The 13,038-nt window shown below is 51.4% G+C and overlaps 7 protein-coding genes across 7 annotated transcripts; 3 read left to right on the forward strand and 4 right to left on the reverse strand.

Annotated features, from left to right (window-relative positions):
* Window positions 1-198: 198 nt before the first annotated feature.
* Window positions 199-2,545, reverse strand: AKAW2_70676A (putative dynein intermediate chain; the record flags this gene model as incomplete). Its single annotated transcript, XM_041683285.1, has 3 exons — window positions 199-1,323; window positions 1,379-2,158; window positions 2,240-2,545. The coding sequence occupies 3 exons, from the start codon at window positions 2,543-2,545 to the stop codon at window positions 199-201; spliced, it is 2,211 nt and encodes a 736-aa protein (XP_041547561.1).
* Window positions 2,546-2,740: 195 nt separating this feature from the next.
* On the forward strand, window positions 2,741-3,226 carry AKAW2_70678S (ATP synthase subunit e; the record flags this gene model as incomplete). Its single annotated transcript, XM_041683286.1, has 3 exons — window positions 2,741-2,764; window positions 2,847-3,030; window positions 3,156-3,226. The coding sequence occupies 3 exons, from the start codon at window positions 2,741-2,743 to the stop codon at window positions 3,224-3,226; spliced, it is 279 nt and encodes a 92-aa protein (XP_041547562.1).
* A 503-nt stretch (window positions 3,227-3,729) lies between these two features.
* AKAW2_70679A (CSN8/PSMD8/EIF3K family protein) lies at window positions 3,730-4,512 on the reverse strand (the record flags this gene model as incomplete). The annotated part of the gene is made up of 3 exons (XM_041683287.1): window positions 3,730-4,004; window positions 4,074-4,255; window positions 4,316-4,512. The coding sequence occupies 3 exons, from the start codon at window positions 4,510-4,512 to the stop codon at window positions 3,730-3,732; spliced, it is 654 nt and encodes a 217-aa protein (XP_041547563.1).
* A 408-nt stretch (window positions 4,513-4,920) lies between these two features.
* Window positions 4,921-7,500, forward strand: STT3 (dolichyl-diphosphooligosaccharide--protein glycosyltransferase subunit STT3; the record flags this gene model as incomplete). The annotated part of the gene is made up of 6 exons (XM_041683288.1): window positions 4,921-5,050; window positions 5,113-5,136; window positions 5,261-5,341; window positions 5,404-5,997; window positions 6,050-7,175; window positions 7,230-7,500. 6 exons carry the CDS (start codon window positions 4,921-4,923, stop codon window positions 7,498-7,500), a joined length of 2,226 nt encoding a protein of 741 aa, XP_041547564.1.
* A 556-nt stretch (window positions 7,501-8,056) lies between these two features.
* Window positions 8,057-8,582, reverse strand: AKAW2_70681A (uncharacterized protein; the record flags this gene model as incomplete). Its single annotated transcript, XM_041683290.1, has 3 exons — window positions 8,057-8,136; window positions 8,287-8,411; window positions 8,569-8,582. 3 exons carry the CDS (start codon window positions 8,580-8,582, stop codon window positions 8,057-8,059), a joined length of 219 nt encoding a protein of 72 aa, XP_041547565.1.
* A 1,530-nt stretch (window positions 8,583-10,112) lies between these two features.
* AKAW2_70682A (uncharacterized protein) lies at window positions 10,113-10,558 on the reverse strand (the record flags this gene model as incomplete). The annotated part of the gene is made up of 2 exons (XM_041683291.1): window positions 10,113-10,379; window positions 10,439-10,558. 2 exons carry the CDS (start codon window positions 10,556-10,558, stop codon window positions 10,113-10,115), a joined length of 387 nt encoding a protein of 128 aa, XP_041547566.1.
* An 896-nt stretch (window positions 10,559-11,454) lies between these two features.
* AKAW2_70683S (uncharacterized protein) lies at window positions 11,455-12,834 on the forward strand (the record flags this gene model as incomplete). Its single annotated transcript, XM_041683292.1, has 1 exon — window positions 11,455-12,834. The coding sequence occupies one exon, from the start codon at window positions 11,455-11,457 to the stop codon at window positions 12,832-12,834; it is 1,380 nt and encodes a 459-aa protein (XP_041547567.1).
* Window positions 12,835-13,038: the final 204 nt, after the last annotated feature.

Here is a 13,038-nt window from a genome sequence, read left to right on the forward strand (position 1 = left end):
ACAGCGGCGCCGCTCAAAATGTGTTACAGATCGGGAAGAAGACTAAAGCACCTCGGATGGATCAATCGATGGATTGTTGGCTGGCGAGGACAGACTTGAGCGAAGGAGACGATAAACCGACCTTGTCGCTTCGTTCGCTGGGAAGTCACAAGACGGTCATTGGTTCCTTTGCATTTCGCAAAAGGAGCTGAATGCGCATCAGTTGTTCCGGTCCTGTTGTTCCAACTTTCCAACGAGTTTCTTCATGCCCGCCCATTCATCGGCAGGCACATCTTCCGGAGTACCGCTGAGACCCTTTCCGACTTCAAAGACAGTAACCACACCGTCGAGTCCACCCGTTGCAATGCGCCTGCCCTCGCGCTCTTCCCAAGCTACCTTGTTGAGACTTCTCGTCAGTATGCCTCCACGGCCCTTGGACGGTGTCGTCTTCACGACGGGGACTTCGGTGTCCGTGTAGAGGTCCCAGACTTCGAGGTTTCCAGCACCATCGACGAGAGAGAAGACACCGGGGCGATGAGGGGACCATCGTGCGTCATACACGACATCCTCCCGATTAATGTCAAGGATAGGCTCCACGACTTGAGTTGTGGCTATGGCAGAGGTTGCAGGGGCAGTCGTGGCCGGCGGACGGATGCGCCAGAGCCTCACGCTCCAATCCAGACTAGAGCTAAGCATGAGATCGCCCAGATCAACTGGACCGCGAGCGGGATGGAATGCAGTGGACATGATCGGGGCTTTATGACCGCGATACACGAGGCGATGGTCGGTACCAGCTTTAGCACCGGCTCTATCGTAACGATGGCAGGGGTAAATCCCTCCTTCCTCAGTACCAACGATGAAGAATGTGGGGTCGGACTGCGGGAATGACATGGTCGTGGGTGCAAGATCTTCTGTTTTCGAGGGTGGGGGAGTCGATAGTTCGAGGTATTCCTGAGGCTGGGAAAGCATGTCGACCGTCCAACCACAGACTACGCCATCTGTTGATGCAGTCAAAATGTTATGGGCATTCTGTGTTCCGATGATGGAGATACTGTAGACCGGGTGAGTATGCCCGGAGCCAGTCAACGGCGTCTTCTGAACGGGAGCGCCACCGCCTGCGCGCGACGACCGAGTATCCCAAAGCAGTACCTGCCCCGAGTACGAGCCGCCAACAATGAGATTAGGGTGGAATGGGGAGAATTTGGCGGCCAAGATGTCGGAGGTAGAATGAAAGACATACTCCGGTCGGGAGTGAAGGTGTTGGTTCCAGATCTGGACGAGACCATCGGGTTCATGAGGGGCAGAAGGGTTCTTGGTGTATGCAGCCAGAACAAGTTCGGGGAACTGTGGGATGTCAGATCTCAATGCGAAGCTCATAATGATGATAAAAGCGACCAACCTTTGGCGAAAAGCTAAGATCACTGATCATACGCTTCTTGCTCCATCGCTCGTCCCAGAACTGGCAGACCTCCCTGATTCCGCGCCGTTTCCGTCCATGTTCATCGTCGTCTTCTAGTTCACCATCCACGCCTCCAAGCTCGTAGTCTGCCAGCACGTCGTATTCCTCGTCCAGTGCCCGTTCAATGACTTTAGCTGATCGTTCAACGAAATCCAGAAAGTCCTCAGAGGACGTGACAGCCTTTAATTCGTCATCATCTAATGTACGGAGTGGGTAACGCATATTCAAGGCCTCGGCGCTGGCTTCATTGTCAGCATGCTGTTGTGTGGCCTGCAGCTCCTCTTCGATCTCTTTGCGGAGCTTCCTCCGGATTTCTTCGTCGCGTTCGCTATCTCTCTTGCTGCCATTGTTCTCTTCATCGTCTGACTCTGTGGCGCCTGATGGTTTCAAGTCGTCCGTCTGGACTCCTTTACTATATGTGACAACTTCGGGTTTGGGCTCAGGGGCGGGCTGTGGTTCAGGAGCCGCGACAAACGGCTCGGTTCCGACCGTTTGAACAGCAATTGACTGTGAAAGCGGTCGCGTAGTTGGACTGAATGCTTCCGTGTTGTCGCCACTGAGTTGGCTAGCGCTCAGGACTGAATTAGGCCTGCTTCCTTTCCGTGACAGGCCATCGGCCCCGTGGCTGATGGAAGCCGACCCCGGGCGGTCAACCAAACGTGAGATAAGATCATCGAGCTCAGCTCGACTATCAGCGCGGCTGGGGGCGGGGGAGACAACCTAGAAAGACAAGTAGACATAAGCGCTGGCCCTTTTCAGACGACATGGGCGACCATAAGTGAGGGGAAAGGGTCTCTGTACCTCAGAAGCATCGCCGGTGTTAGCTCGGGTTTGCGAGAATTCCTTCTGCCGCAGCTCTCTCTGCCGCTTCAGTTCGGCGAGTTTGGCTCTCTTGGCAAGGATCTCGGCCTTGCGCTGCTGCATAGCCGAGGACATGATGGGGAGGAGAGGGAGTAACGGAAGGTGAAACCCTCCAGACCACGAACTGGCTGGTCTTTCAACTTGGGGGACGAAGTAAATAAAAGTACGGGGAGGGTTCGTTCGCGTTCCCTTGAACCTTCCCCGTGTCTGTCCCGCGCCCAGGGAAACCCGGATTGGTGATGACATAAGCGCCAAAGGGCCCGACGGTCCGGAAAAACTCGCGACAGGAACTTCGTCTTTACCAGCTCTCTAAGTATCCTGTCCGATTGCCAGCCATTGACAGTCGATCCCTTCATAACGGTCGCTCGGAATCCGGCCTTGCTATCTCTCGTCTCACTGATCTGTTCCATTCGCCGCTCCGGAGGCCAGGGTTCTCATAAGATGGCTACCACACAGGGTGTCAACGTGAGTGTCATCAGTATCCGCCCTGGACCCATTGTCATGATACAGGACCCTCGAGGTTAACCCGCTCCCTTCGCCCATCCAGGTTCTGCGCTATTCGGCCCTCGTTGCCGGTCTCGTCTACGGTTTCTACCACCAGTCTTCGATCACCGCCACTGCTAAGCACGCCGAGGCCGAACGCGAATATGCCCGCCAGGAGCGCCTGATCGAGCAGGCCAAGGCTGAGTGGAGGAAGAAGACGGCGCCCAAGGACACGCAAAACAGCGGAGGTACGTCTTGGTGCTAGCTTTTCCAGACTCTGAATCCCCTTTACCAGTTTCCCAATTGCAGTCCCCATTGGGACCCCCAGCGGCATGTACCGGACCCCCCAATGCTAACTAGGGAACTTGCACAGTCATTACGGATCCCGAGGACAGCCGGTTTGACCTTGAGGCTTTCCTGAAGATGAAGGCTGGCGAGAACTAGAATGGAATCGAAGTATACGGCACGCAGATGAAGTTGCAGTTATCTCTCTAAGAGTCGTACCTCTTTGAAGGTATAGGCGAGAGATCTCGGGTCGGCCCCGATTATGTATTATTGTTTGGTCTAATTTCCCAGAGTCGTGTCATTGCGAGCGAAAGGAATGATTTTTCTTTTTCCCCTATAGACATCATCCCCGCATCTTGTACATACCCTGGGCTGTTGTGCGTCTGTATCACTACAGTTGGACCAGAAGAGCAAGAGATTCTGTATGCTTCGGTTTCATTGCTGATCTTCTTCTCGTACTGAGTGCGCTTGCGCAATATTATGCCCATTGTTATGGGGCTGTTCTATGATATGCTCCGTGACGCCGTCAAGTCGTTACGTGCGGACCCGGGATGTTGCGCTCTAGATATGTAGTCATCCAATCTCTCCGTCATGTCCCGCCTATTACTGTAGGATAATCGAGTTGCAAGGTAGCCCCTGTTTTTGCAGACTCCCAGAGACCCTCAACTCCGGCGATTTCCGATCAAGGCCATGACCTGACTCAGTTCATTATACAACCGAACATCTTTCTGAGGGACTTCATCGACGATCGGTTTCGGGTGCAACAACCCTTTTTCCTGATCCCATGTCCATCCATACGCTATGAACTTCTGCATGAGGGCCGGGTCACCCTGTTGTGCGGCGGCAGCATCCAGACCGAGATAGGTTGCAGCGGCTGCTGGCCTTATCGCCTCATAGGCTCTGCTGGCTTCCTTTAACGTCTTTTCCTGGAAATGAGCTAGGGTAAGGTTAGTATATGAAGGATGTAGCAAAGGCAAGGCATATTCGAGAGGATGGTTTGCCTTACATTCATAACTCTGGACTATGGGTCGGAGTGCTTCGGGCCACGGCAGTTCTCGCAGAATCTTATAAACTTGTTCATATTTCCGTTGCCAGACCGCTCGGAGAAGTGTCAAACAGTTCTGTAGTGACGAGTCATTTTGTAGTAATTCTTGTGGCACGCGTTGTGTCGATAAACGAGCTTCGGGACTGAATAATATGCGGATTAGCGATTTCCCAACTGTGGGGGAGTAGCTCGGGATATCTCACATTTTGTCTACGAGAAGGTTGGAGAAGAAGAATGTAGAATAATAAAGACTGAGTAGCTCCGTGTGGTTGCCCTTTTTCATGGAGAGCAGACAAGCTTCGCTTTCATAGTTTGATAGTGTTTCGTAGAGCTCCGTCGGCGATTTAGCAGAGGCAACGACGGCGGTCAGTTGCTCTTGTGTGAGTGGGGGAAGATCCATGGTGAGATGACTGTTGAGCGATCGCGAGAGTTCGACTATTAATTCTCAAAAATTTAATAAATTTTCTTGAAACAGGGCGTAACGATTCGGATGATCGAGTGATGGTCAACTAGACTTGCGCTGATACTAAGCACTGACGGTGCGGGGACGTTTCGGAGGAAATCCCCCAAACCCGCAACGGAAAAGGGAACTAGTAACAAAGTATTGTGGTTTGACTTGGGTGACTTACGTACCTGGCGCCAAGCCCCAGAAGAGACCACCTTGCGAAGCTCTCGACACTCTTCAATTCATTCCCCCGTTCACATCACCACCCAACCCTTTCCCTCTCATCAGCTCCCGGGACAGGTCGAGGGCTGTTTGCTCATCTTCTTTCCCATTGGATTTTGATTCTTTTCTCCCCTGGCCATTATGGCCGAATCACCCCTCGATGTCCTCTTGAAGGGTAACTCCGGCAGAACAACACGCGGCCTTCTGCGGATTATCATTCTAGCTACCATTGCCGCCGCCGCTGTGTCCAGTCGTCTGTTCAGTGTTATCCGTATGTCTCTTGACTCATATACTTGATCAATTGAATTATCGTCACTAACATTGACCCTCTAGGGTTCGAGAGTATTATTCACGAGTGTATGTTTTGATACCAATCCTCACATCTATACCTTGACGCTACCGCGGATCCCGGCATTCGACACCGTGTGCAGGCAGCTCCCATTCAGAGGCAACCCGATGCTAATGTAGCTCCCTTCTACAGTCGACCCCTGGTTCAACTTCCGCGCAACAAAATACCTGGTCTCCCATGGCTTTGAGAGCTTCTGGGACTGGTTCGACGACCGTACGTTCTTCGTGCCAAGCATGCTTTACCACCTGCATATACTGATTGACGATGCTGCTCAGGAACATGGCACCCCCTGGGACGTGTCACTGGTGGCACGCTATACCCCGGTCTGATGGTGACCAGCGGTGTTATCTACCACGTCTTGCGTTTCCTCACCATCCCTGTCGATATCCGTAACATCTGTGTCTTGCTTGCCCCGGCCTTCTCCGGTCTGACTGCGCTGGCAATGTACTTCCTGACTCGCGAGATGGCGACATCCCCCTCCGCTGGTCTTCTTGCGGCTGCTTTCATGGGTATCGTCCCCGGATACATCTCTCGTTCCGTCGCGGGCAGCTACGATAACGAGGCCATTGCTATTTTCCTGCTGGTGTTCACCTTCTTCCTGTGGATCAAGGCTGTCAAGAACGGCTCCATCATGTGGGGTTCTCTGGCAGCTTTGTTCTACGGCTACATGGTGTCTGCCTGGGGTGGATATGTCTTCATCACTAACTTGATCCCTCTGCACGTTTTCGTTCTTCTGTGCATGGGCAGATACAGCTCCCGTATCTATATCAGCTACACCACCTGGTATGCTCTGGGAACTCTGGCCAGTATGCAGATTCCTTTCGTCGGATTCCTGCCGATTCGCAACAGTGACCACATGTCCGCACTTGGTGTGTACTCTCGTTAACCGCTAGAGAAAATAGTTTGTACTGACCTTGCCAGGTGTCTTCGGCCTCATTCAGCTCGTGGCCTTTGCTGACTTCGTCCGTGGTTTCATCCCGGGCAAGCACTTCCAGAGACTTCTGACTACCATGATCATCGTTGTCTTCGGAATCGCTTTCGTCGGACTTGTCGTCCTCACCGTGTCCGGAGTGATTGCCCCTTGGAGCGGTCGTTTCTACTCTCTGTGGGACACCGGCTATGCCAAGATCCACATCCCTATCATTGCCTCCGTCTCCGAGCACCAGCCCACCGCTTGGCCCGCCTTCTTCTTTGATCTGAACTTCTTGATCTGGCTCTTCCCTGCTGGTGTCTACATGTGCTTCCGCGATCTCAAGGATGAGCACGTCTTTGTCATCATCTACTCGGTGCTTGCCAGTTACTTCGCCGGTGTCATGGTTCGTCTGATGTTGACCCTGACCCCTATTGTTTGTGTTGCGGCTGCTCTGGCCCTCTCCACCATTCTCGACACGTATGTGTTCGCGAAGAACGGCCCCAACCCCCGCGCCAAGGCGAACGAGGACAACTCGGACGGTCTTCGTTCCACCAGGAAGCCCGATGTCGGGGTCACGTCCTACCTGTCCAAGGCTGTCATGACCTCCTCCGTTGTCATCTATCTGCTTCTTTTCGTTGCGCACTGCACCTGGGTCACCTCCAACGCCTACTCCTCCCCATCTGTGGTTCTCGCGAGCCGCTTGCCTGATGGAAGCCAGCACATCATCGATGATTACCGTGAGGCGTACTACTGGCTCCGCCAGAACACTGAGCACAACGCCAAGATCATGTCCTGGTGGGATTACGGCTACCAGATCGGTGGTATGGCGGACCGCCCTACCCTGGTTGACAACAACACGTGGAACAACACCCACATTGCCACTGTTGGTAAGGCGATGAGCTCCCGTGAGGAGGTCAGTTACCCCATCCTCCGTCAGCACGATGTTGACTACGTGCTGGTGGTGTTTGGTGGATTGCTGGGCTACTCCGGTGACGACATCAACAAGTTCCTGTGGATGGTCCGTATCGCCGAGGGTATCTGGCCCGACGAGGTCAAGGAGCGTGACTTCTTCACTGCCCGCGGTGAGTACCGGGTGGACGACGGTGCCACCCCCACCATGCGTAACAGCTTGATGTAAGATATCCCCTATTTGCCATGGCATTGATATGCCACTAACAATGACTGCAGGTACAAAATGTCCTACTACAACTTCAACTCCTTGTTCGGTCCCGGCCAGGCCGTTGACCGCGTGCGTGGATCTCGACTCCCCGCGGAAGGCCCTCAGCTGAACACGCTCGAGGAGGCGTTCACCAGTGAGAACTGGATCATCCGTATCTACAAGGTCAAGGATCTCGACAACCTCGGCCGTGACCACAACAACGCGGTGGCCTTTGACAAGGGCCACAAGCGCAAGCGCGCCACCAAGCGCAAGGGCCCTCGTGTCCTGCGGACCGAGTAAAGGGCCTGGTGTCGTTGATAGATACCAGGTTGGGTGTAAAATCGATCCCTTCTTCATTTCTTAGCATGTCATTTTCAATTCCATGTTCTTGTACGTGTCACATCACCATATAGGCGGAATTATAGAAGTTGTGCATTTGGTTAGAAGCGTAGACTGTACTTCGACCCTTGAGCAACCAAGCTGAACCTTGTCAGAATGATAATGACATATTGAACACGGATATCCTTCGAATAATATACAGATAAATAATAAGAAGACGCGAGCAGAGATTTCCACTTGATCAGCAACATCATCTACACACATCCATCTCCTCCCTTCCCTAGTATCACATCCTCCCCATCAGCCACCACACCCAGCACAAACCCAACACACAAAAAGATAAATATACAGTATATTCAAAGTTATTCAAACCTAACTCCAATCCCAATACACCATCAACAATCAATTAAATCGAATCAATCCAAGCACACAGCTCGATCAGCATGCGCTGAAACCGGAAGTAAATGTAACAATGATAGCAATTATCCGCAAATGCAATATTCAATATTCGAATCAATTATTGCTTCTTCGCCGGCTCATCGGGAACCTTCACGTCCGAGAACTCATCCTGTCCGACGGCGCGGATGGTGTAGGCGTCTATACAACGGAGATGACATTAGCTGGTTGTTATCTCTTGAGTAGGTTCAGGGGGTGTAATGGGATAGCATTGCGCATGCGCGCAGCGACAATCATCAAGGACAACCGCTGAGTATATGAAGGAGGGTAGTAGGAGGTATGGAAACGTACAAACACTAATGGTAAAAGACACCAAGGCCAGACCGGTCAAGGCATTCTTGAACAAATACGGACGACGGGCACGGAGGAGAGCCGCTCCGGCGCGGTAGTCTTTGCCGTAGTAGGTTGAGTTGAAGCTGTATTTCCCATTGACGGTATGAGTCAGTCAGTGTGTCTCTCTCTCTTGCGATGGATGATGGGATGGGGTGATCGGGGTAGTTAGGTGGTAGTGGGGTGTTCTGTCTGGGATGGGGATGTAATAAGCAATGGAAGGGGGGAAATATTGGGACGTACATTCCGGCAGGCATTGTGAAAAGGATGAGTCCGTTGCTGACTGGTTGAGGCTTGGGATGAGTGTGAGGGTTCTGGAGAGGGCGCGCGCCTTTTTTTCTTTTCGGAGGTGGACGGGGAACTTTTGAAGAGGATCGACTGACGCCTTCATTGGGGGGATTCGGCCCGGGCTTGGCGGGCTGCTGGTGGTGGCTGGCCGAGGCGGAGCCGCGGGGACTTAATTTGTTTATCTCTATACTCCGTATACTCGTTCTTATTGCATGATGCTCTCATATATCTGTCTCTTGATGGGATCTTCGTAGTTTAAATGCAGTAGATTGGGTCATTGATGTTGGATTAGCATCAGGTCGGACTCTCTTGGAATTGTAGTAGTATCAGTTGCCAATTATATATTTCTTATAAGGCTATTACAACTTACTCTTAGTACTTGATCACAGGCTTCAATAATCATGACCGTAGTAGTAGTAGTATTATGGGAGAGTTCCATCTGTATGATGCTTTTAATTTACCGCCTATCGCTTTTCTGTGAGGTCTTCTGTACTACTTATCTCCTACCTCTCATTACTTCATCTTGTACCTAAGTCAAAGGATCACGCAATGGCTATATACTCTGCTAGAAAGTCTCAGGCTATAAGGAAGAGAATATAATGATAGCATTTATCAGCAGTATCTATACCTGTTCCACTGTCGTGGTTACGACTATCTGCTGCTGGCTTTCGTTATCGCAACTCTCAAGATCGAGCTTACCCTTCCCTTTGAATTCAAGGACCCAGTGACTCCGTTCGCTGAGCTGGTATCCGCTATGAGAAGGGCCGATTCTCCAATCTCGGCTCGGATCAGTGCTCTTTTTGCTGCTGTTCAGCCCCGGAATGTTTCTTAGAAGCACGCGCAACGAAGGTAAAGAGCCGGTGATTAGACCGAGCGCATATTCGACGTTCATCTATATGAGGGGAACAGCACCGACGTCTAGGATGTGCGGTTAGTGGAGTAAATTTGTATCAACGGAGAGAAGACAGGTCATACATGTATAGTCAGTTGAGTTGACTTGGAAATCCAATAGCGGGATGCGTGCCAGCCCGGCACTGCATGTCACGAATCCTTCATCAACCAGCCTAGGATGTTCAGTAAAGGCAAGTGATGACTCCGCAAACATACCAAGACAAAACAGTCCAATAATGAACAAACGACGCTGAATAGGCATTTGAAGCTTCCAGATAGTTGGCATCGGAAGAGTGATAATGCTCACATCAAATAATAACATCAGGATTGCCTGATACAGCTGGAGGTCCTCTAACACAGCATTGGAAAAGCACTTCGAGTTAGGAATAGTCGAATCCCACGCTGCCTGCACTGGTCAGCACTGGAAGATCAAGGGTAATTCCCCCGAAATTGTCACGATGACCATGAGCACCATGATTCCCAGACCAATCCGCCGGATCCATTTGGTTGGGGACACCCGCATGATGAAAACAGTAAGGCTACATTTGACAGCCAAGGCCACCCAGAAATATAGGCAGAACAAGATATATACGTACTGAAACAGTAAGTCAGCGTCTATAGAATAGAAGGACAGAAAAGGCACTAACCTTCTCCGTCATGATCATATCTGCAGTAGGAACAGTATCCTGATGGTAGCCAATTCCGTACGTTGTAAGAATGATGGAGAGGGCCGCGAACACAAGGACCATGGACTGCTCAGTGCGGTTAAGAGCGGGTTCATCTTCATCCTGTGTGAAAGTTGTACATACCAGGGCAAGAAGAACAAGACAGTCATCCAGACCGAGAGCGTGCATGATAAATCCTCGAAGGTAGAGCTAGGGAGACGCAGGTCGATCAGCCCGTGTATGCTGCCATTGCGGAAATGTAAACATACTCTAAGACAGCAAACAATCAGGGTGAGAAGACCGAATGCGCCAATCACTCCCCTCACTGTGTGCACCATTGGAGGCGCCGGATCAGAAAGATGCATTGGAGAGCCATCTGTACCGGTCATTTTCTTGTCAGCCGCTATGGTGACTTCCTTGGCTTTTGTTTTATTTCATCATTCGGAGCTGATTTGAACGAGTATAGCAACAGTAAAGAGGAATCTGCAAGCAAAAAAACCGACAATAGCCCCCTGACCGGCGTTCCGGTCAAGATAAATCCAGACATCGCGACAGTCCATTTACTGAAATGATTAAGTGCGTGTACTTGCAGGGATCCGTCCCTTATGCGGCCGACTGCAGGGTAGATATCCTGTTAAAAGACATAATAGAAATGATAATTAATCTATCGAACAGGGAAGTTAATCCTGAAAGTGACCAAGTGGGCCGGTGCTGTGCCACTTTGTTGTTTAAGGCGAACATGAACCAACATTCGATTCGAGGCTGTCATAGTGGCCCACTTGGCGCATGAACCGGGGAGTGACCGTTGGTCGCGGAGGCTGCCACGGCCAAGATGGCGTCAATGCCTCGCCCATTGACATAAAGATCAAAGAGATATGTTACACAGTAAAGGCCAGCCATCGTTGATCATAATCAAGGCGTGATGCTGCGAGAATGGCTCTTGGACTTTGTCATGAACCCGCATCAGCCGGCTCAGCCCTGACTGGCTCGAGTCTGATGGCATCTTGCACCTTACTGGGAGGCGCAATTTATGTATGCGGCGGCGTCAGACTAACAACAACCCCGGTTACACCGTTGATATCTGGTCTATTAATTTCGGGGTTGAACGGCCGTAGTGGGCTGCTTTAAAGGGGATTCAGGAGGGATGGGACGACCGCAACCTGTCAAGGACATGGTTCGCATCAAAGATCTTGTCTGAACGGCGAGGATCATCACCTCGTTGAACAACAGCAAACTCCGTGACTGTATTATTCCACTTGAATTCTCCTCATATCAATCTTCCAGCATGTCGGATAGCCCTGGTCTGCTGGCTTTAAGCCCACTTGACCACATCCCGGCGAAGCTCTTCCTGCCGTATATCCTGTACTTCGACACGACCGACACGCAGACAGCCCTCTCCACCCTCCAGAAAGGAATTGACAGGTTGATTTCAAGACTGTCCTGGCTCGCCGGAGATGTGGTTCTCTATAGTGTGCCAGACGGGCCCAAGAACCGAATGCATATTGCGCCCCCATGTGTTCCTCTTTCTGATGTCCCTATGCTGAAGATCAAGCACTTTGACGGCGATGCAGACTCTCATTCTCACCCGATCCAGTGCTATCTGCCTCTGCCCACATTTATCCCAGCCTCTCAACAGCGTCCTGTTCTTCGCTTTCAGGCAAATGTCTTTAATAGCAGGATCATTGTGGCCATGTCTTTCTGGCACAGCGTCTTTGATGGTACCGGGGCCGGTGTGATCCTGGAAGCAGTGGCCGAGTGCTGCAAGACAACCAACGAAGAAATTACAACCAGCCTCGTGCAGAATATCGCGAAGACCCATGATGACCTCCGGAAGGAAGTCGCAAATTTTCCATCTAAATGTGTGAAGCGCCTGGACCACAGCATTGAGTTGGGAACGCCTGTTTTTGATCCCAACATTTCTACTGAGCAATGGAATGCAATGGAATCTGCCTTGTCCTCTATTGTCGAGACAAAGCGATACACCTTCAGACCCGAGAAAGTCGCCAAGGTGAAGGACATTTGTACTCAACTCATGCCTCAGTTGCAGTCCTCAGAGTGGATCTCTAGCAACGATGTTATTACCGCAACACTGGCCATCTGTGTCGACCGAGCCCTTCACCCGGAGCGAGCAGACAGAACCCAAAGCGCCGATTTTCTAATGGCCGTTGATTTACGAAGCCGAGTTGATCCTCCGCTACCAGAGACCTACCTGGGGAACGCGATCTTCCCTGTCCATGACGATATCTATTCTGAAGAGATGGCAGGCCAGACAGGGAATGATGCGGATCTCCTACATCTAGCTCAGTTGGCACTGCGTATCCGCATGAAGCTTACAACCATGGACAAGACTCTCATGTATAGCGCATCAGCCGCCGTCGCCGACAATGAAGATTGGACCAAGGTTGAAGCAGAACCCGCGGGGATCATTGTAACCAGCTGGAGAGGTCTCAAGGTCTTTTCACTAGATTTTGGCGCTGGACTGGGCCACATTGTAGACTTCGAGCCCGGGCTCACGCTTGTCCCTGGTGGGTGTATCTTTCTGCCGTCACGAACGTCCTTGGAGAAAAGTGGGTCGTCTCCAATGTGGGAAGTATGCATCACCCTGAAAGCTGGGGATTCCCAATTGCTTGAGAAGGATCCACTGTTTAACCGGATCTTGGCATGATAATGGCTGGTGAAATGTGGTATATTGGCTGTCTGGACTTTACTACGTGACGGTGTTGACTGAAGTTCTCTTTGACTCTACTAGCATTGTCTCTAAATTGAGGATGCCAGGTACAAGGCACTTTAGACAGTGTTAGCAGTGCTGCTTAGTATATCCACATGGTGCTAGGTTTCATCTCATACTGGACTCATGGATGTGCTCGAG

The sequence above is a fragment of the Aspergillus luchuensis genome, chromosome 7 (genome assembly GCF_016861625.1).
Source record: "Aspergillus luchuensis IFO 4308 DNA, chromosome 7, nearly complete sequence".
NCBI classification, from domain to species: Eukaryota; Fungi; Ascomycota; class Eurotiomycetes; order Eurotiales; family Aspergillaceae; genus Aspergillus; species Aspergillus luchuensis.